This window comes from Callospermophilus lateralis, chromosome 1 (assembly GCF_048772815.1).
Source record: "Callospermophilus lateralis isolate mCalLat2 chromosome 1, mCalLat2.hap1, whole genome shotgun sequence".
Taxonomy (NCBI): Eukaryota; Metazoa; Chordata; class Mammalia; order Rodentia; family Sciuridae; genus Callospermophilus; species Callospermophilus lateralis.
The window spans coordinates 224685924-224707331 of NC_135305.1; the positions used below are offsets into that span (position 1 = coordinate 224685924).

The 21408-nt window shown below is 61.3% G+C and overlaps 2 protein-coding genes across 5 annotated transcripts; one reads left to right on the top strand and one right to left on the bottom strand.

Annotated features, from left to right (window-relative positions):
* Nucleotides 1-5697: 5697 nt before the first annotated feature.
* Nucleotides 5698-13940, top strand: Rnf126 (ring finger protein 126). Of its 3 annotated transcripts, none has more exons than XM_076852687.1 (9): nucleotides 5698-5845; nucleotides 10729-10787; nucleotides 11206-11269; nucleotides 11765-12009; nucleotides 12506-12574; nucleotides 12643-12712; nucleotides 13107-13200; nucleotides 13297-13412; nucleotides 13490-13940. In XM_076852687.1, the coding sequence occupies exons 1-9, from the start codon at nucleotides 5771-5773 to the stop codon at nucleotides 13637-13639; spliced, it is 942 nt and encodes a 313-aa protein (XP_076708802.1). In that variant the 5' UTR covers nucleotides 5698-5770; the 3' UTR covers nucleotides 13640-13940. The 3 variants fall into 3 exon arrangements, with proteins under 3 accessions (XP_076708802.1, XP_076708809.1, XP_076708817.1); XM_076852694.1 differs by having other exon boundaries at nucleotides 11765-11928; XM_076852702.1 differs by having other exon boundaries at nucleotides 13107-13196; nucleotides 13490-13658.
* A 1180-nt stretch (nucleotides 13941-15120) lies between these two features.
* On the bottom strand, nucleotides 15121-18045 carry Fgf22 (fibroblast growth factor 22). Of its 2 annotated transcripts, none has more exons than XM_076852716.2 (3): nucleotides 17832-18045; nucleotides 16081-16184; nucleotides 15121-15986 (listed from the first exon to the last, which is right to left on the bottom strand). In XM_076852716.2, exons 1-3 carry the CDS (start codon nucleotides 18043-18045, stop codon nucleotides 15786-15788), a joined length of 519 nt encoding a protein of 172 aa, XP_076708831.1. In that variant the 3' UTR covers nucleotides 15121-15785. The 2 variants fall into 2 exon arrangements, with proteins under 2 accessions (XP_076708831.1, XP_076708837.1); XM_076852722.2 differs by having other exon boundaries at nucleotides 15121-16009.
* Between the last annotated feature and the right edge of the window lie 3363 nt (nucleotides 18046-21408).

Consider the following 21408-nt stretch of genomic DNA (forward strand, 5'->3'; position numbering starts at 1 on the left):
TGGGGATGCAGTGAGACCTACTGTGGGGATGCAGTGAGGCCTACTGTGGGGATGCAGTGAGACCTACTGTGGGGATGCAGTGGGGCCTACTGGGGGGATGCAGTGAGACCTACCAGAGGGGATGCAGTGGACCTACCGGGGTGGATGCAGTGAGACCTACTGGGGGGATGCAGTGAGACCTACTGTGGGGATGCAGTGAGACCTACTGTGGGGATGCAGTGAGACCTACTGTGGGGATGCAGTGTGGCCTACTGTGGGGATGCAGTGAGACCTACTGTGGGGATGCAGTGGGGCCTACTGGGGGATGCAGTGAGACCTACCGGAGGGGATGCAGTGGACCTACCGGGGTGGATGCAGTGAGACCTACTGGGGGGATGCAGTGAGACCTACTGGGGGATGCAGTGAGACCTACTGGGGGGATGCTGTGAGACCTACTGTGGGGATGCAGTGAGGCCTACTGGGGTGGATGCAGTGAGACCTACTGGGGTGGATGCAGTGAGACCTACTGTGGGGATGCAGTGAGACCTACTGGGGTGGATGCAGTGGGGCCTACTGTGGGGATGCAGTGAGACCTACTGGGGTGGATGCAGTGAGACCTACTGGGGGGATGCTGTGAGACCTACTGGGGGGATGCAGTGAGACCTACTGGGGGGATGCTGTGAGACCTACTGTGGGGATGCAGTGAGACCTACTGGGGGGATGCTGTGAGACCTACTGTGGGGATGCAGTGAGGCCTACTGGGGTGGATGCAGTGAGACCTACTGGGGTGGATGCAGTGAGACCTACTGTGGGGATGCAGTGAGACCTACTGGGGTGGATGCAGTGGGGCCTACTGTGGGGATGCAGTGAGACCTACCGGGGTGGATGCAGTGAGACCTACTGTGGGGATGCAGTGGGACCTACTGGGGGGATGCAGTGAGACCTACTGGGGTGGATGCAGTGGGACCTACCGGGGGGGATGCAGTGAGACCTACCGGGGTGGATGCAGTGAGACCTACCGGGGTTGATGCAGTGAGACCTACTGTGGGGATGCAGTGGGACCTACTGGGGGGATGCAGTGAGACCTACTGGGGTGGATGCAGTGGGGCCTACTGTGGGGATGCAGTGAGACCTACCGGGGTGGATGCAGTGAGACCTACTGTGGGGATGCAGTGGGACCTACTGGGGGGATGCAGTGAGACCTACTGGGGTGGATGCAGTGAGACCTACTGGGGGGATGCTGTGAGACCTACTGTGGGGATGCAGTGAGACCTACTGGGGTGGATGCAGTGGGACCTACTGGGGGGATGCAGTGAGACCTACTGGGGTGGATGCTGTGGGACCTACTGGGGGGATGCAGTGAGACCTACTGGGGGGATGCAGTGAGACCTACTGGGGTGGATGCAGTGGGACCTACTGGGGGGATGCAGTGAGACCTACTGGGGTGGATGCTGTGGGACCTACTGGGGTGGATGCAGTGTGGCCTACTGGGGTGGATGCTGTGAGACCTACTGTGGGGATGCAGTGAGACCTACTGTGGGGATGCAGTGTGGCCTACTGTGGGGATGCAGTGTGGCCTACTGTGGGGATGCAGTGGGGCCTACTGGGGTGGATGCAGTGGGGCCTACTGGGGGGATGCAGTGAGACCTACTGGGGTGGATGCAGTGGGACCTACTGGGGTGGATGCAGTGTGGCCTACTGGGGGGATGCTGTGAGACCTACTGTGGGGATGCAGTGAGACCTACTGTGGGGATGCAGTGTGGCCTACTGGGGGGATGCAGTGGGGCCTACTGGGGTGGATGCAGTGAGACCTACTGGGGGGGATTCAGTGAGACCTACTGGGGTGGATGCAGTGAGACCTACTGTGGGGATGCAGTGAGACCTACTGGGGTGGATGCAGTGGGACCTACTGTGGGGATGCAGTGAGACCTACTGTGGGGATGCAGTGAGACCTACTGTGGGGATGCAGTGGGACCTACTGTGGGGATGCAGTGGGGCCTACTGGGGTGGATGCAGTGAGACCTACTGTGGGGATGCAGTGAGACCTACTGGGGTGGATGCAGTGGGACCTACTGGGGGGATGCAGTGAGACCTACTGGGGTGGATGCAGTGAGACCTACTGTGGGGATGCAGTGAGACCTACTGGGGGGATGCAGTGAGGCCTACTGTGGGGATGCAGTGGGGCCTACTGGGGTGGATGCAGTGGGGCTACTGGGGGGGATGCAGTGAGACCTACTGGGGTGGATGCAGTGAGACCTACTGTGGGGATGCAGTGAGACCTACTGTGGGGATGCAGTGAGGCCTACTGTGGGGATGAAGTGGGGCCTACTGGGGTGGATGCAGTGGGGCTACTGGGGTGGATGCAGTGGGGCTACTGGGGTGGATGCAGTGGGGCTACTGGGGTGGATGCAGTGGTGGACGCAGTGAGGCCCCACTGTGAGCCCCTCCAGGCTGCCGGGCTTCTCCCCGTTCCTGGGCCTGTTTTGAAGCTTCCTTCTCTCATCTTTGGGTCTTGAGTGTTTGTGGGACGGGACTCGAAGGTAACTCACTAGGAGTTCATGTCCTGTCCTCAGCCCCAGCCCTGCAGTTCATGGCCCAGGAGAGGCTGTGCCCAGTCTGCAGACACAGATGAGGGGTGTTCTGAGGTGGGTGTGCGCCCATACAGTAGGAGCAAATTCAGCCAAGGGTTCCCGGGTCCCCGAGGCACACCCATGCATTGGAGATGAGGAGCAGCCGTCCCAAGTGCTTCCACTCAGACTCAGTCCCAGAGCAACATCGCAGATGGTGGGCAGCTGGCCACAGGCACCGGGCGTGGGCCCTTTGTACTTTCTTGCAACTTTTCTGCAAGTTGGAAATTATTTCAATAAAGTCAGCAACGCTCTAGTGTCATGGAGCTGAGAGACTCCAGGTGCCCCCGACCCCAGCGGCCTCCCAGCCCCCCCTGACATCTTACTCCCTGTGCTTCAGCAAGCAGGAGGACAGGCGGTCGACCGCGCAGCCGGGATCTCAGACCACCTCTGGGGTGGGGATGTGCAGGCTTCAGCTCCCAGCCTGGGTCTGGGTACAGGTGGCTTAAGGGTCCCCCTGAGCTGAGCTCAAAGTCTGAAGCCCCTTGCTGGGTGTGCTTATCTCAATGCAAGGAAAACAAAGCAAACAGAAACCCTGCCGAACCACCACCAAAACCCCACCCAGGGAAGACGCACCCACAGTCACAGACCGAAACCACAAGCCAAAAAAGCACTTGAACAAGTTAAAAATAAGCAAAAACCACAAAACCGAAGTCTCAACAAAGTAAAAAACAAAAAGACGAATGAAATGAGAACTCAAAAACTTGCCAATAAGTGCTACAAATACAAGTGAAAATGGAAACAGAGACTTCATTCAACTTGTGTAATTAAAGGTCACAACACAAACTCTCAACTACGGTCGGGTGTTCCGCAGCCCTGCGGGGACAGGGACGCTGCAAAAGGATAGGAGACCTCTGCGTCTCGGCCTCTCAACAGAGCCCTGGGAATCCCCCGCGCTCCCTCCGAGCCTGTCTCATCTGCAGCTAGGAGGCCTAACTAGGAGGCTGGCTGGTTACCAGAGGGCACCTGCCACTTCTGGGTCCCAGGCGGCAGGGCAGGGTTGACTTGCCAGGAATTGGGGGCGGGGGCAGTTCCATACATCTGGTGACCTGAGCTAGTGCTACCCCCTCATTTGTGCAGCGGGACCTTAGGTCTCCACATGTTGGGGCCTTGGAGAGGATTCGATGCCAGGCAGGACGCACGATGCACCCTCAGGTTCACAGCACTTGTGTTCCCATGGAGGCCCCAGGAAGCCGCCTGGGCCCCGCGTGGGAGGCTCTCAGTAATTCATTTCAGAATCTGTGGGGCCCCTCCTGTGTGATGGGATGGGCCCTAAATGTTGGGAGACGTCCTTCCTTCCCAGGAAGGAAGAGGGCTCTGCGCTGCAGTTGCCATGTGGTGGAGCCCCCGGGGAGCCCTGAGAAGCTAGGAAAGGGAAGGGACCTGGGGAGGGCGGGCTGCACCAAGGCCCGTTCTGACCACCCAACAGGGCCCCTGAGGACCAAGGAGGACGAAGGTGTCCATGTACCCTTCCAGGCAGGCTCTGCCATCTGCTCAGGGACCTCAAGCCACTTGCTCAATTGCAGCCAGTGGATGGTTGGTGGAAGCTGAATTGGGACCCACAGCCTGAAGGGCTCACCACTATAGGGTGCCACATGGGCAGGGCCTCAAAAACTTCCGATTAATGTGTGCTGGTGTGAAATGACCCTGGAGCCGGGCATGCCAGGCCTGGTTTGGAGCTTAGACATCCCAGCCTTGGTCCTGGCGAGGTGGCTGGAGTCCCAGGAACGGTGCGCCCTCTGGTGGTCAGCGCAGGAATAGCTTGTAATTGCCTTTATAGGCGTGGTTAAGACGGTTACCAGGAAATCCAATGCCCTCTTCAACCAACTCTTGTTCATTCCTCAAACCTGAGAAAAGGAGTGCTTCCTGGGGGACAGTGCATTGGTTACAGACAACTACCCAGTTTCTCTGTCCCCCAGGAAGCACTCCTTTTCTCCCCATGCAGAGGAAGGGTCACCCTAGGGTTCCAGCCTTATGGGGCTGGGAATGTTCGCGTGCATCCAGCACACATAAGGTCTGGTACACAGTAGGTGCTCCATGATTGTTTTGGTGCATGAATAGAGAAATAAACCTACCATTAGGCTGGCCTGAAGTGGATGATGGCATAGCTCTGCTGATTAATTTGAGACCCCTCCCAAATTAAGTTTCCTGCTCCTCTGTACCCTGAGGCACTGAGGCCTGGGCCCCAAGAGCATCGTGGGAACAGGACCTCAGCGTCTCCTGTCCCAGGGGTCACACTGAGGGATGGGCAATGGGTAGGCTTGGAGGGGTCCTCCTTCCACCCAGCAGTGTCCCTGGCTGCATTCATTCCACCAGTGTTAATGGATTCACAACTGGGTGCCAAGCACAGCCTGGGTGCAGCTGGGAAGGAGACACAGAAGTCCTTCTGCTGGACCTGGACCTCCCGGTTCTCAGGTGGGAACAAGAGCTACTCTTGTTCTGGGCATCAGGAAACTGGAAAGAGAAGAGGCAGAAGTCCGGCCATAGCCTGAGGAATGGTGCACCTGGAGGAGAAGGGCCAATGGGAGAGGAGTACAGAGGGGGTCCAGCGCCTTCCCAGGTTAGGAGGAGGGATAGCAAGAGCAGGAGCAGGGAGAGAGTGGAGGAGGAGGCCAGGGGGAAGAAAGGGGAGGAGCAGGCGGAGGAAGAGGAAAAACAGGGGGAAGGGGAGAATAGAGGAGGATCACGAGGAAGGAGAAGAGTAGGAGGAGCTGAAGGAAGAAAAGCCGGAGGAAAGGGAGAAAAAGAGCAAGAGGAGGAGGAGGGAAAGGAGCGAGTGGAGAAGAAAAGGCAGGAGGAGGTGGAAAAGGAGGAAGAGGGGTACCGCAGTCACCTGCCCCAGGGGAGACCCAGGTTGCCAAGGTGACTCGGCCCCACCCCACTCAGTCCCCGCCCCCTGACCGCCTCTGCAGCCTCCAGTCTGGCTCCTCCCCGCCGTCCGGAGTCAAATTTGACAGCCGTTCCTAGTTTGCCCCTCAGCGGCCACCGTCGCCCGCGCCTCCACCCGCCGCGCGCGCTTCCCGCGCCGCTGGTCCGCTCCACGCCGTGCGTGAGTGTGCGTGCCGTGCGTGAGCGTGCGCGGGCGCGGAGGCCGGCGAGGGAGCAGCAAACGGCCGGCGGCGGGCGCCGCGCGGGGGGCGGGCGGCGCGGAGGCGGCGGCGGCCATGGCCGAGGCGTCGCCGCAGCCCGGACGGTACTTCTGCCACTGCTGCTCGGTCGAGATCGTGCCGCGCCTGCCGGTGAGGCCCGGGCGGGCGGGCCTGTACGCGCGGGCCTGGGCAGGCCGCGGCGGGCGGGGGCCGGCCCGGCGGGGAAACCGAGGCCCGGCGGCGCCGGCGCGGCTCCTCTCCGCGGAGGCCCGTGCGGTGCGGCCTGAGCCCCGCTCCGGGGGCGGGGACGCGGCGGCTCGGCGGGCGGGCGACCCAGCCGCTGCCGACAGCCCGGGCACCGGTCCGCCAGCGCGGCACGGCGGCGCAGCCTGAGAGCCGGAGGCCGAGCGCCGCGGGGAGCCGCGGGCGGGGGCGCCTGGCCCGGCTCGGGAGGATGCGGGCCCTGGGCGGCCGCCGTGGGGAGCCGGGCCCGGAGCGGCGCCGGGGGATGTTCGCCGAGCGCGTGGCCGGGCTGCGGGGGCGCGCCTCGCTGCGCTGGCCGCGTGGGCCCGGCCACTGGGACCCAGGCGCCCTCCGGGTCCCGCAGCTGCCGATGGCAGGTGTTTGAGGCGAGGTCAGCCTCGGGCCGGGGCGCCGAGGGTCCCCGAGAGCGCCGCCCCCTCGCCCCAGGGGCCCGGCCTGGGTGCGCCCGGGGCGCTTCCTGCCCCTTCAGACCAGTGTGTTGGGCGGGCTCGGCGTCGCCCGGGCTGGGAGTCAGTAGGTGGGCAGGCGTTCCTGCTTGGGTCCGCACTCTCCCTGCCCAGGCTGGCGGGGAAAGTGGCCATTCTGCGTTTCGGGTGGGAAAACTGAAGCCTGCGGTGGCTCCCAGAGAAGTGGCATGTGGCCCTCCTCTTTGCGCCCTATCCACTCTCCAGGGGGTGAAGGGGCCTTGGGTGCCGAGGGTTGTGGAGCTGCCATAGCTACACCCTGCTGGTCACCTACCTCCTGGGGGTGGTACTCCCTGACCAGTGGGCCTTCGGAGTTCCCTGAGGGGAGGGACCCTGGAGGAGGGGCCCGGAGGGCCTGGAGGGGAGAGAGGCAGCGGGCTTCTGGAGGCCAGGGGCTTACCCTCTCCCTAGAAGGAGAGGGAGGTAAAGTCTGGGCACCGCCCAGACCCGAGCTGAGAGTTGCCTCTCTTCCATTCCCATCTTCCTGGAGTCTTGTTCCAGCTCTAGCTTTCATTGTCCCTGCCTTTCTATTTGTGGCAGGCAGGACTGGTGGCTTGGTAGTGTGCAGGCCTGGCTTAGTGGCAGTGCTGCCCCTTGTAGCTGCTGTGAGACCCAGGACAGATCCTGTCTGGGGGGATGGAGCCCGGGGCAGGGTGGGTGCAGCGTGTGGAGCTGACCTGACCCAGCTGCATTCTTGGTCTGCCTTCCTGGGCTTCCTGGGGCCCACATGGTGTGGCTGCTTCCTGACTGTGGCTTTGGGCCAGGAGGACCCTGAGCTCCTCTGACTGTCACCAGACCTGGTAAGGACATTCCTCTAGTCACAGCAATCCAGTGTGGTCTTTCACCTTACAGGGTTTATAGACTGGCCCAGGGCCTGACAAACACTAAATCAGGCCTTGGCAAAATTTCATAAGAACCATGACAGTGGGGAGGTGTGGGGTAGGGTGTGGTGACTGGTCTTGAGGATGCCTGCCTGTGGACTGTGGTGGGACTCAACCAGTGGCCAGCTGGCTGTGGCAGAACTGCTGTGTCCTGGGACTGGCATACCTGGTGCCCTGGGAGGGGTCTGTCAACCTGGGAAAGTCCCAGCCTGTCCCTGACACCCCAAAGAGGAGCTTGCCCACGTTGTAGTCAGTTCTGAGGTGTCTGCTGCGGCTCAGACTCTTGGCTGGTTGTTAGGCAATGTCTACTTCCTGATGACAGGGATGGCTGCTGTCGTAAGGTCACCATCTCAAGCCCCTGAGCTGCTGTGGTCCTTGAGCCTGCTCTAGGGGGCTTCTCTGAGTCAGGCTGAGGCCCCAACAGCTACACCACTTCTCAACATCCTGGCCTGTTCAGTGAATTGGAGTTAGGGGGCAAGGAGCATGTGTGCAGGTGGCCAGTACCTGGCCTGTCTCCCTGGTGGTTTGCCTGTGAGGGCATCCTCAGGAGGGGACTGTGCAGACAGGTGGGCGGATGCTGTTGTTGGCTGAGACTGAGAAGCAGTGCAGGAAGCATCTGGGCGTCAGGACTGCTCAGCTTAGGTGGAGAGGCAGGTGGGAGCAGGAACCAGCTGGGCTAGCCGGAGGCCTCCAGGGCAGGTACACAGGCCCAGACTCCTCTCAGATTCGGTACAGGCAGGATGACACACGGGGCATGGATGTGGAGCACCCTGTGGGCAGGCACCTGCCCAGTGCTGGCCTCTCTGGCCTCCCTCCCTCACAGCACCCTGTGGCCCGAGCCAGGGCAGACAGGTATAGATGGAGGGACTTTCTTTAGCGGGAGTCCTTGGATCTCTTTGTGCCACCTGGGGAGGGGAAGTGACTGTAGGCCTGACCACCTGGCATTCCCCAACCCCATTGACAAGGCTGCTGCCTCCTAGAAGTGTAAACTAGTGAGTGATGCAACCTCTGAGATGGATGGGTGGACAAGGAAGGCCAGGGGTGAGCCAGGGGCAGTGGGGGCAGCTGTTATTGTCACTGACGGCCCTTCTTGGGCTCTGGAAGTCTCTGGGAGCCTCTCTCCCCTACTCTCCCCACCCCAGGTGTGCATCTGTTTCTGCCCAACATCCACTGGCCTATTTAGTGTGCCCTGCTGTGTGCTGTAAGCTGTGGTAGAGATTCCTGTTCCTCTTCACAGTGTCTGTCCAGTGTCCTGTGGTGGTTCTGTGGGGAGGGTAGGTGGAAACTGCCTCCTAGCAGTATTCTGTAAGCCCAGCACCTGGTGGGGGATGGAGCGTCGGGGATGCCCAGGGAGTCATGGCTGGGGTGGGTAGGACAACTGTGGGCTGAACTTTTCCTTTCAGGGTTCTGCCCACATCAGCACTCTTCTGTTTGTACCCAGGAGGGCAACTTGACCTGGGGTCCTGGGCAGAGCCACCCCTGCAGTCCCAGAGCCTCCACACCTGAGCCTTCTGTATAGTGGCACATGCAAGGTGCCTGTCAGTGGTAGATCAGCCAGAGAATCCTGGAAGGTGGAGTTAGGTGCCACTGGGCTTCAGTGCCTTTGGGGCCTATGTGCAGTGGACACTATCCCACCAGGTGCCCTGAGTGCAGTTGCAGGTGTGCAAAAGCCCTCACAGCAGATCTGTGCTGAGCAGCAGCTTTGCTCTCCAGGTGTTCTTCCAGCCCGTACCAGGAGCCTCGTGTCCTTGGTGCAGGGTTCACACATGCTGTGAGACAGACATGATGTAGATGCAAGTCTTGGTGGCAGCTGCTAGGTCTAAGAAGAAAAGGACATGAGGAGTGTCACATGCACCCCTGGGGCTATGGAGAGAGTTGGGCGTCCACATCTCCCCATGCTTCTGCACAGCATGCTCAGCTGAGAAGTCTGCGTTATTATCCTGCACGAAGAGTAGTGGTGTGAGCCGGGGTTATAACTCAGTGGTAGAGTGCTTGCCTGGCATGCGTGAGGTACTGGATTCGATTCTCAGCACTACATATAAATAAAACAGGCCCATCAACAGCTAAAATAATAATAATAATACATAAAAAGAGAAACAGAGTGGTGGGCTTCCTCGGAGACCCATAAAGGCATTCAGCACTATGGCCCTCTCATCTCTTGGCTCAGTTTCCCCAGCTTCCCTGTGGTGCCTGGCTGAGGCTCTCTGTGTGTATATTGTACAAGCATTACCTGAATGAAGGGATGTGGCATGGGACACGTGGTTGCACATATCTTCACTGGGCAGGATTGGTGCCTATCCCTCTCCCAACCTCCAGGGGAGGAGTAAGTGGGCATACAGCCAGGGTCCGTCATCCTGACAGAGGCTTGTGAGGAACAGAAGTGGCCACGCAGCAGGGCTGGTGAGGGTGGCCTCTGCCGAATGGTGTCCAGATGGACACTTAGGGGGAGGCAGTTGTGGCAGAATGGACAGTGCAGGGCTAGGAGGGTGTCAGAACTGGGCACAAGCTGCCTCTGGCTGGGACCTTGGCTGCTCTGGACAAGGGGCAGCTGGCCAGTTTTGGCTAGAGCTGATGATACAGGTCATGGGGAGGAGCTTGGGTCAAGCCTGCAGAGGTGGCTTCGGGTCTGATAGGAAAGTGTGGCAGGCACAGTGTACAGCCACCGTGGCCTGGGGACCCTATGGGACATATACCCACAGGCTGCATGACCCCATGACAAGTGATCCTTGGCCGAGAAGAGGAGGTTGCCTGCTTTCCAGGGCTCCGGTGTGGGCTGCAGTGACCTGAGAGAGCTCTGGGGCAGGCCAAGTCTGGGAGGTGTGGGAGCCACCAGGCCAACAGACTTGTCTTCCTGTTTGAACTGTAGGACACCTTAGCTGACATGGCCTACCTGATCTGAGTGTGGCTGGGGTTTGTCACAGGGAGCCATGAGCCTGGTCTTGGGACTCACGAGCCTGCCATCCCCAAAGTGGGTCCTTGGCTTCCTTTCCAGGACATCACAGCATCATCTGCGCCCCCAGCGCAGCAGGCTGCCTACCTGGCTGCCAGTGCTGGGGTGCCACTATGGGTCTGTAGCTCCTGTGTCTGAGTGTGCCCCTCCCAAGAGGCCCCAGGACCTCTGTCATTGGGATGCCTGCCGAGTCTAGGTCACTCCGGGATAGGAGACCACCAGAAAAACCTGGGCCTGGCCTCTAGGAGCATCCAACAGGTGGCTTGGGTCATTGAGGCCATAGCGGGAGTCTCTCGCTGCAGCCAGCTATGTGGGCAGCGGGAACACACATCCCCGGGCCTCCCGTATCCCCTAGTCCTCCATGACCCACAGGCCAGCAGTGGCTCTTGAGGGCTGCAGCCTGTGCTTGCTCTAGCAAAGGGGGGTTTGCTGATGGAGGGCCTTCATGGTGACTCTTGCTCCTCTCTCCTGCAGGATTACATCTGCCCCAGGTGTGAGTCTGGTTTTATCGAGGAGCTTCCAGAAGAGACCAGGTAGCATAGCACAGCTCGTGGTGGTGCGCTGGGAGAGTGGGGGGGTCGCACACCTGCCCAGCCTGGGGTCCTGACTTTCAGGACACATGCCTCAAGGCAAAGGGACGATAGCCTCGAGGCACTTGGTCAGTGTATGTGTGCCCACCTCACCGCCTCCCTCACCTCATGGGGATGGCACCCACATAGACACCCACATTTGCTGTGGTGGGGACAGAAGGCGGATTCACGCTGGAGCTGATGTGAGCTGCTGACGGTGGTTGGGGCCCTGTTGTCACTTGAGCACGTGTGGAGTCCTGAGACGGGAGGTGCCAGGTGCTTCTGGTGCTGTGTTCCTCTTTCCTGACGTGGAGGATGGCTATGTGCCCTAAGGGATGGCAAGGGTTGCTGGCTTCTGCCGACAAGCACCTTCTCTCCCCAGGAATACAGAAAACGGTTCCGCTCCCTCCACGGCCCCCGCTGACCAGAGCCGGCAGCCGTTTGAGGTGAGTAGGAATTCCAGGTCCCTGGGGCTTCAGCTATTGTCATTCTGCCATTGGCCCACCCAGCTTGGCTCCTGGTCCCCTGCCTCTTGCATCCCTCAACTGCTTAGTCTGGTGTCCACATGTCACTGTCTGCCTGTGTCCCGCCTGCTGGGGTGAGTTCTAAGCAGGCTGGACCCTCCCTAGCTCATGGAGCCCCTATGCCTGGGATGGGCCCACCTGCAGGAGGTGCGTGCCCGCCCGAGACAGGCCCCACAAGGGCTGGGTACGGGCAGTGAGCGGGGTGCAGAGGCATGGGCCTGTCCTCCTCCTCTCCTCCAGGACATGGAAAGGTGATGGCCTGGAATCTGTGGGCAGGGTCCTTGGGCCGCCCAGGTGGATCTGACAGCCCCACTGTCGCACCTGCCTTTCATCTGCCTGTCTGTCCCAGGGCCCTTTGCCTCTGTGGATGGGGCCCTGAGCAGACCACGCAGGCTCAGGTCCTGCTCCCCTCTCCAGAACGTGGACCAGCACCTGTTCACGCTGCCCCAGGGCTACGGACAGTTTGCTTTCGGCATCTTTGACGACAGCTTTGAGATCCCTACGTTCCCTCCTGGGGCACAGGCCGATGACAGCAGGGACCCTGAGAGCCGGAGGGAGAGAGAACACCAGTCCCGGCACCGGTATGGCGCCCGGCAGCCCCGAGCCCGCCTCACCGCCAGGCGGGCCACCGGCCGGCACGAAGGCGTCCCCACGCTGGAAGGGTGAGGGGGCCTGGGGGTGGCCAGAGAGGGCCCCGCTCAGCGAGACAGGTTGTTCAGGCCCTTGGATGTAGACAGTGTTCTGCTGAAGCCTGGGCTTCTTGCCGGGCTCCTGTGAAAGAAGGCCTGGCCTTGCAGTCCGCAGGGTCCACGGTTTCAGGAGCAGGGCTGGCCTGGCCCTTCTGACAGCCCCTCCTCCCAGAAGCCTGGCTCCCCTCATCCCAGGGGAGTTGGAGCCCCATGCTGCACTTTGGAGGCAGGACCATGCCAGGTTGGGGCTGCAGCTGGCCCCGGCTTGAGGAGTTGTGTCACAGCGGGTCTGGGCTGCCAAGCCACCGTGAAATGCGGATGGAAACGGCTCGCTCCCCTGGACCTCAGCAGGAGGCTGTGCTGGGTTCTTTTCCTTAGTTTTTCCTTCCCCTGAGCCCTGATGGGTCATCTCTGGGTGCTGGCACAGGCCCGACTCCCATGGGTGTGTGACCTGCCCCCTCTCTTCCAGGATCATCCAGCAGTTGGTCAACGGCATCATCACTCCGGCCACCATCCCCAACTTGGGCCTGGGCCCCTGGTGAGTAGCAGGGGGTGGGGGGCACACCTGCCCACCCCTGGCCTCCTGACCTGGCCTCTCGCCCCCAGGGGCGTCCTGCACTCCAACCCAATGGACTACGCCTGGGGGGCCAACGGCCTGGATGCCATCATCACGCAGGTACAGGGTGACTGCACCCAGCATTTGGGGGTTCATCCAGAGAAGGCAGGGCATGGTCTCCTCTTGCAGAGACCACCCTGGAGGTCCCTGTATCTTGCCTCTTGCCTGTTACGACCTTGGGGCCTTTACCTCTGACATCCCTGGGGGCCCCGCTCTCTCTCTTTCTTGCCTGGGTACCGCCCATATTCTGAGTGGACTGGGGCCCTGAGCAGCCAGTAGGTAGTCGAGGCAGCAGTGGGCACAGCCACCTCCCTGGCAGAACCGGGGGCCCAGCCAGCCCAGGACCACGCCCTGACGCTCGTGTAGGTCCTCCAGCCTTGCCCCATGGGCGGGGGTGCCTGCTCCCTGGGGTGCCTGGCCTTGGAGCTCCTGGCACTCACCTCTTGTCTTTCAGCTCCTCAACCAGTTTGAAAACACGGGCCCCCCTCCCGCAGACAAGGAGAAGATCCAGGCCCTGCCCACCGTCCCAGTCACCGAGGAGCACGTAGGTATGCTCTCTTGGCTTTGGTGCCCTTGGCCTAGGTGCTCCTGCTGGGGCGGGGCCCAAGGGGGCCTGGACCCACCTGGCCCTGCCTGTCCCACAGGCTCTGGGCTTGAGTGCCCCGTGTGCAAGGACGACTACGCGCTGGGCGAGAGTGTGCGGCAGCTGCCCTGCAACCACCTGTTCCACAACGGCTGCATCGTGCCCTGGCTGGAGCAGGTGAGCCCACCCGCTGCCCGTGCCCGCCCCGGGGGCGCCAGCCTCTAACTCCCCGCCTCACCTCTGTCCCCACAAAGCACGACAGCTGCCCTGTCTGCCGCAAGAGCCTCACTGGACAGAACACGGCCACCAACCCCCCGGGCCTGACTGGGGTGAGCTTCTCCTCCTCCTCCTCGTCCTCCTCCTCCTCCTCGCCCAGCAACGAGAACGCCACGAGCAACTCCTGAGCCGGCGCCAGCTCCAGCTCCCAGGCCGCTGCGCAGCTCCGGCAGGCCCCAGGCTGCGCGCCAGGCTCGGGGACCCGGCTCTCCAGGGGACCAGAGCTCAGCCAGCCCCGGCCACGCAGCCCTGGAGGGACATCCGTGCCCAGCTGCTCCCTGCGCGGAGGGGTGTGGGCCACATGTCCCCTGCAGGGCACCAGCCTTCTGTCCCATCTCTAACCTCACCCTCCAAACGTTCAACGGTGGAAAGGTTTTTATGATTTTAAATTATTACTGCTTTGAAATAAATGGACGTTTTAGCTCTCGCGCGGCCACGCATGATCTGTGCAGCTGCTCCGCCAGGGCCGCGTGTGCCACCTGGATGGGCCACGGGGCCTCGGACCGCACAGCGAGCGCCGGCCTCGGGACCACAAGGGTGACCAGCAGAACCAGGAACAAAACTGCTCTAACAGACGTTTTTTAAAGGGAAAAAAAATATGTGTATCTTGAAAGCTATTTAAAATACACCTACTTGAAAGAGGAGCCGGTGGCTCGGCGTTTTCCTTCCGCGCCAGTGTGTCCAGAGGGCCTGAGCGGCTGGCAGGGCGAGGGTGCCGTCCTGTGGGGCCGTGCCTCCCCCGGAAGCCCAGGGGCTGCACGCCTCCTGACCACAGAGCAGGCCGTGGACATGGAGTGGAGTGTTCCAGGAAGGCCAAGTGGCATTTGGTGGCAGAACTGTGTAACTGGAACCAGTGCTCCAGGGAGTCGGGCAGGGCCTGTGTTCTCAGCCCTCAGGTGTGCGGCCTCAGGACCAGCCATGGCACTGGGCAGCCAGGATGGCCTGTATAGCAGCCTCTGCTGCCCAGGTGGTGGAGTGCCCTGGAGTCCCATGACCCCGAGGCCCCAGTACCAGGGAGCGTGGACAGTCGAGGGCTTCGCCTGCCCCATGCCTGCTGGGTGCTTTCTGGGCTTCTGTGACTGAAAGGACACCACGGTGGCCTGACCTGGTGGATGCCGTGGCAGAGCAGAGAAGGGGGCTGGCAGAAGCAGCCCACAGTCAACCCCTACCTGGGAGGCACGTGGGGCCTCGTGGGTGAGACGGAGCTCTGGTCCTGGGGCACCCTGTGCTGGCAGCAGGTGCTGGCAGCCAGTGCAGACCCAGGCAACCATCTGCCCTCTGCCCTGGTGGGGGGCAGCTCCACAGCTGGGCTCGCTCCTGACAGGAATGGGAGCTGTGAGTTGCGCAGCCTGTGGGGACCCGAGGCTTAGCTTCTGAATGCTGTCGCCTCTGGTGGCCGAAGCTGCCACCTGTGTAGGCAGTTCCGGTCCCCCGCCCAGCCAGGAGGAACACAGTGAGGACTGGCTGCTGGGCGTGCCGTCCCAAGGGCCCATCGGTGGAGGGCGAAGATCCAAAGCCCCTTGGCAGCCCCTACCCATCCCAAGAGGCAGGAGGCTGGGATGGTGGCATCTGTGTGTGTCCTGCTGCTGTGACACACGACAGCATCTGATAGGCTGAGACGTTTATTATCAAACAGTTCTGGGTGGCAGCCAATGTGGGCTGCCCCGGCTAAACCCAGGCGTGGCAGGACTAGATCCTCCTGAGGCCCAGGGACAGTCCCCATCCCCCTCCTCCAGCCCAGAGCCAGCCGCGCAGCCTCTTCCAGGGCCTCTGACTTTGGCCCTCCTGCCTCTTCTCAGGAGGACCCCTGGGTGGCCCCACTCAGGGGTCTCCTCCCCTGATCCCCACCAGAGCCCCTTGCCCTGGGAAGTGCCATGTCCACAGGCCCTGGGGGTGAGGCCTGGACGTCTGGGCTGCTGTTCTGGCCGCATGGCTGCCTGGTGGCGGTGCGAATGTCCCACGCACACTGCGCTAGGCCCTGCAGGCCTGCCCCTCCTTGCTGCTCCCACAGCTGCCCCGTGCACCCCTCAGCCTTTGCCCTTGCCAGCTCCCATCCCGGGCACTCCTCCTCAGCCCGGCCTGGGTGTGCCTCCATCCTGGACGTGCTCCTCCTCGCGCTGGGCATCTGCCCCCCCAGCCTGGGGGACCCAGTGAAGCCCCGTGGGCACCCAGTTAGAGCTCAGGATGAGTGAGCCGAACGCCCTGCAGCCTGGCCCCTGCCACCTGTCTCAGGTGTCCTTGGGGCCCTCCTTCCTGCCCCAGCCTCCAGCTCTGTCAGCAGGCCCTTGAGACCTCAAAGGGCTTCAGGAGACCAGGACGGGCAGGAAGTGGGTGGACAGGTGATGCCGCCGTGTGCGCATGCCTTGCCGGGGAGCCCCCCGTCCATCCAGTGCCAGGAACATGGGCCGGCCCCGGTGGCGCCAGCGGAGTGAGGCGTAGGTGTTGTAGCCGTTCTCCTCGATGCGCTCCAGGAACCTGCAGTCCACACGGCAGACCCGCTGAGGGCGGTGCGTGAGGCCAGCTGACGCTGCCCTCTGCCCACCCCTGCCCACCACCACCCGGTACTCACCGACCCATAGAGGTGGCCCTGACGGCTCATAGCCACGTAGAAGCCTGAATACACAGCCTTGATGGCCACGGTGCCCACGTGGACAGAGCGGATCTCCACAACACCTGCGCAGAGGGGCTGGTCAGGGACACCACCAGCTTCCACTCCCACTCACCATCTCTCCACGTATGCCCTGCCTCACCCTCCACTCTTGTGCACCCCTACTGGGTGCCTGCCCAGGCGGGCTGCTCAGGAGCCGGGCATCCCTGTCCATGTCCTTCAGCTCAGGCACAAGGCTGGGAACCAGGCTCAGCTTGAGCCGCCCAGGACTCCTTGGGTCTGTATGTGCTCGCAGCAGCTCGCGATGGAGTCCGGGCAGCCCTTGGCCAACTGCTGAGGGCCAGAAGGGCAGCTAGGCCCCGTAGGGCCACAGAGGCCTGGCTCCCTCTCCGCAGGCGCACTTCCTGCCCTGTTCCAGGGAGCCGGCTGCTGCCCTGGCAGCCCTGGACGGAGGTGCTGCCTGCACTGACTCCCCAGAGGGGCCACCACAGCAGCCTGTCAGTGGGTCACTGGTAGAGGCACAGCGAGGACCCTCCCACTGTGCCTGGGCATGGCGCCAAGGGCCGACTGCAGGCGCTGCCCTCCAGCTGTTGTTCTGGACATGGAGGCCAAAGCCTGTGAGGTGGCAGTACCACCTCCACTGCCACGCCACTCGCCCTCCAGGGCCAGGTGCACAGCCCATGCGCACGGTCAGCTCCTGGTCACCATCCAAGGCTCACCACCTTCCCAGAGAGGCCGCCAGACCCCCTCCTGACCCGCACGGCCCGCTGTGAGGGCTACATCACTCTCTGGCTGAGAGGACAGGGACCCACATGCCACAGTGCACTGCGGTGCCATCAGTAACCTCCAATTCAGGAAGAAGAGCCCGTTCACAGAGCCACCTGTCCTCCATCACCCCATGCCTGTCCAGATGGGGCAGAAGCTCAAGGGAAGCAGTGCCCACTCCAGGTCGCCTGGCAGAGCCAGCTCTCTCCGCCAGCCTGAGGCCACCCCGCCTGGCCATGCTACCATGGATGGACCTGCCTGGCCAGTCCCCTGTCATTGCCCTCCCCGCGTGCTGCCTCAGGGCCCTGGAGCCCCAGATGAAAGCCTCTGTGAAGGGCAGGGGTGATTATGTGTCCTGATGGTGGTGATTCAGGTGCCATGACCAGCTTGCCCCCTGCCCAGACCGGGCAGCTGTCTCCCAGTGCCCAGTCTCCTCTATGCCCGGCCTCTCCTCCTGCCATACATATTTCACACTTGCTGAGCAGGGCCCAGAGACAGCGGGGCTTCCTGTCACTGTGAGCCTCAGCTCCACCTCCCTGCTTGGTGGGACCCTCTGTAGCTCATGTCCCTCTCTGTGCCTCGGTTCTTTCCCCTGTCACACGGGTGTCTGGGAAGACACCGGAGTCACATCAACACAGGTACTGACTTCAGTGTCAGGAGCCCAGAGTTGAGCGTCCACCCCCTGACCCAGCTGGGCCACTGCAACCCTCTCTGCTGCCCATTTCCCTCCTGGACTCTGGCGACCCACTCTCGGAACTATGCCGTTCAGACCCTTGTCTGCAGGAAGCCAGGAGCCTTGAGAGCCCCACCCTCCCTCTGACCAGTGGGTTGCACCCACCGTAGGGCAGAGGAAATAGGCCCGAGCTAGGGAATGACTTGGTCAGCGCACCCTTTGTCAATACTGTGCCCCCACCGCCCTCTCCGGCCTGCTGCCCCAGCGCACTTACTGTCCTGGCCGTGGCGCCAGCGGGTGCCCAGCACCCGGCCGCCGGGGTCCACGCGCAAGAAGAACTGGGTGGAGGAGAAGAGGCGCCTCCAGCGCACGTCGCCTTCCAGGTGCGGGTAGCTGCGCGGCCTCCTTGGCGCGCTCGGAGTCCCCGCAGCACTGGGCGCACGCGCCAGCAGCAGCCAGGCCAGGCCAAGCCAGAGGCGGCGGCGCATGGCCCACTCGGCTCACCGCCGGCTCTAGTCTCCGGAGTCCGCGGCTCGACCTGGCTTCGCAGGGGGACGGGGGCGGGACTCGCGTTGGCCAATGGCAGTCGGGAGGCGGGGCCAATGTCTGCCTCTGGGCGGGCACAGCCCTGCAATCAGCCAATGGGCGCCTGGGGGAGGGCAGGCCCCGCCCACGATTCGCGGCGGCCGGTGCAGGCGTCGATCTCCAGGGTGTGAGGCAGGTACCGAGACAGGAGCGACCAGAGAAAGAGCTCAGGGAGAGACAGGCTGAGAGACAGCGACAGGGACAGGCAGAGACCGAGTCAGGGGGCACCCCAGGTGGACTCTTCCCTCCAGCTTCTTGAAAGGGGCAGCGGGGGCTTCTCTGTGGGATAGGGACGGAGGGCTGCAGGTGGGCAGCAGCCCCAGGAGTTGGGACCAGTGGGCCAGTCCGTGGTCAGCCCAGAGGGCCGGATGACGCCCCAGATGATGTGGCGGCGCGTCTGAGGTGGCAGGAATGGGCGGCTGCTCACCCACGGGCTCCTGCTTATGGCCACACCCGAGCCCCACGCAGGCCACTCCAGCTCGCCCGCCCGCACCCGGGGCTCCGAGGGGCGCACAGTGGCTCCACAGGCTCAGAGCCAAGAGGTGCCCTGGACAGGCCCTCAGCGCAGCGACCTCCCGAAGCCCACAGGAACCCATCCCCAGGTCCCAGTCTGCCCCCTGCTCCCAACACCCCTGGCTTTCCTCCCTGACCCCGGCGGCACCTTAAAATAACTCTAAGGTGGAGACCTGTGAGCAGCGCCCTCTGGGGAGCCCTCTGGACGGGAGACCGGTCTGGCGGCTCAGGGGTTCCCCGACTCTTCCTGCCCTGGGCGGGTCCGCAGTGGGTGGGGCCGGCCGGGTCTCCAGCCCCAGGGTGGGTAGGGCCAGGTGCCTCCAGGCTCGATGCAGCCTGGCCCTGCTCCCCACATTCAAATCCTGACACCAGACCTGCATGACCTGGGGTTGTCACCTCACCCCACATGGCTCCCCTGAAAAATGGCCAGCAAGGGACATCTGAAAGAACCAGCAGGTGATTCCAATGGTGGCAGAGGATGCAGCACTCCATGCTGAATAAAGAAGCTTCCCTTTCCTCCCCAGGGCCCTGCCCCGCCCCCAGGATGTTCTCAGGCCCCTCCAGAGGACCAGCGCTCACCTGGGAGGCCACTTCACCCAGGAGTCTGACTTACCTGGTTTAATAGCAGCTTGACTGAATGTATTCTGCATGCCATACAAATTGCCCACGTGAAGTGCACAATTCAGCATTAGTAGTGCACTTGCAGTTGTGCAACCATACCCACTAATTCAAGAACATTCCACCACCCCACAGAGGAATCCAATGCCCGTCCACCTGGAGTCCCCCTCCTGTCTCTGGACTCTCCTGTCCTGGACATTTTCTGTTAATGGAGTTACATACTGTGTGGCTTTGTTTTGTTTTGGTACCAGGGATTGAACCCAGAGGCACTTAACCACTGACCCACATCGCCAGTTCTTTTTTATACTTTAATCAGAGACAGAGTCTTGCCTCAGCCTCCCAAGCCACTTCATGCCACTGCTCCCAGCTCCATTGTAAGTTAGTTAGTTCGTTTGTTCCTTCCTTCCTTCCTTCCTTCCTTCCTTCCTTCCTTTCTCTCTCTCTCTTTCTTTCCAAGAGGAATACTGGGTGTTGAACTCAGGGACACTCAACCACTGAGCCACGTCCACAGCCCTGTTTTGTATTTTATTTAGAGACAGGATCTCACTGAATTGCTCAGTGCCTTGCCGTTGCTGAGGCTGGCTTTGAACCCAACATACTCCTGCCTCAGCCTCCTGGGCTGCTGGGATCATAAGTGTGCCCAGCTCCATTGTGAGTTTTTGAAAGACTTTAAGCTTACAGAAAAGTTGTGAGATTAGTACAATTAATATGTGCAAACTGTACTTCTGAATTCCTCTGTTCTATATATTCCTTTTGCTCTCTATCAGCAGGAGAATGTGAAAGACATCCTCATAAATTCACACTGTGGAACACTACACAGCCACACACACACAAAAAGTACACAGCAGGTGTCAGTCTCAAACAATGCTGAGTTAAAGCAGCCAGATGTGCAGGAGCCCACCAACGTGGCCTTCCAGGACAGGCAGAAGAGCTGGTGGTTTGAGGAATGAGTACAGGATACTGCCCCTTAGATTAGGAATGACAGGATACTGCACAAGGGGGCTTTGGGGCTGACCTTAACAGTATCCTGTCCTGTTACTGTCCTCCGGAACACCTGGTTTTCCGTTTGAGAAAACAGATTGACCTGTGGGCTGGACGTGTACACTGATTCTCAGGTGTGCATGCCTCACAAACACACGTGACTTGGCTTCCCCACGTGGACACCTCTGATGTGTCACAGAACACCCCACACTTGGCCCCATGCTGTGTTCCCTGTGTCACTGCATCTGTCTCCACTAGTCTTTGTGTCATTAGCATTTTTCTTAAGTTTTTACAAGGAAGCTTGATACCATCCAGAAGTGGAAATCCATTGCCCTCTACAGACACCCTCACAATGAATCATAAAGAAACACCCTGGGAGGGACAACGCGGGCCTTGCAGGCCAGAGGAGCCAGTGGGAGCCGTGTCCCACACAGGTGGGCCCTGAGGGAGTTTCCTGAGCATGTTACCAGGAGCTCTGGGCAGGGACTGCTGGGACCCAGGAGCCTGCTCCCAGGGTCATGCTGCCTTGAGAGTCTGGTGTCCCATCCAATCAAAGAAGAATCTGAGACATCAGGAAGGGAGAAAGAACTTGGAAACCTTGGGGCTGGGTGGGGGCTCAGCGGTAGAGCACTCACCTAGCACGTGCAAGGCCCTGGGTTCGATCCTCAGCGCCATATAAAGATAAAATAAATAAAATAAAGGTGTTGTGTCTGACTACATTGAAAAATAAAAATAAAATAAAATAAAAAAAGAACTTGGAAATCTTGTCTTCCACCCAGGTCCCTGGCTCTGCCAGACTGTGGGATGCAAGGTGTCCCTGGTCTAGGGGAGCAGGTCCTGCTGACTCGGCCACCCTGGGGCGTCAGGAAGGTGACCCCAGGAGTAGGCAGGGTCTGAGGTCACAGCCCTGGGCACCCTGGGTGAGCCGGGATGGGTCAGGGAGGATGCTGCTGTCTGCAGAAAACATTCCCCACCCGTGGTGTCATTGTGGCCAGGCCTGCGTGGGCAGGGTGGCTGGAATGTGGCCTCCAGAGGCTGCCAGCCTCAGGGGCGGGCCCTTCCAGCCAGGAACAGCCTTGCCCCAGCTGTGGGGAAGCGAAGCTCCAGGCAGCAGGAGGGGCTCTGGAGGCTGGCCTTGCTAGTGTCTCAGCGTT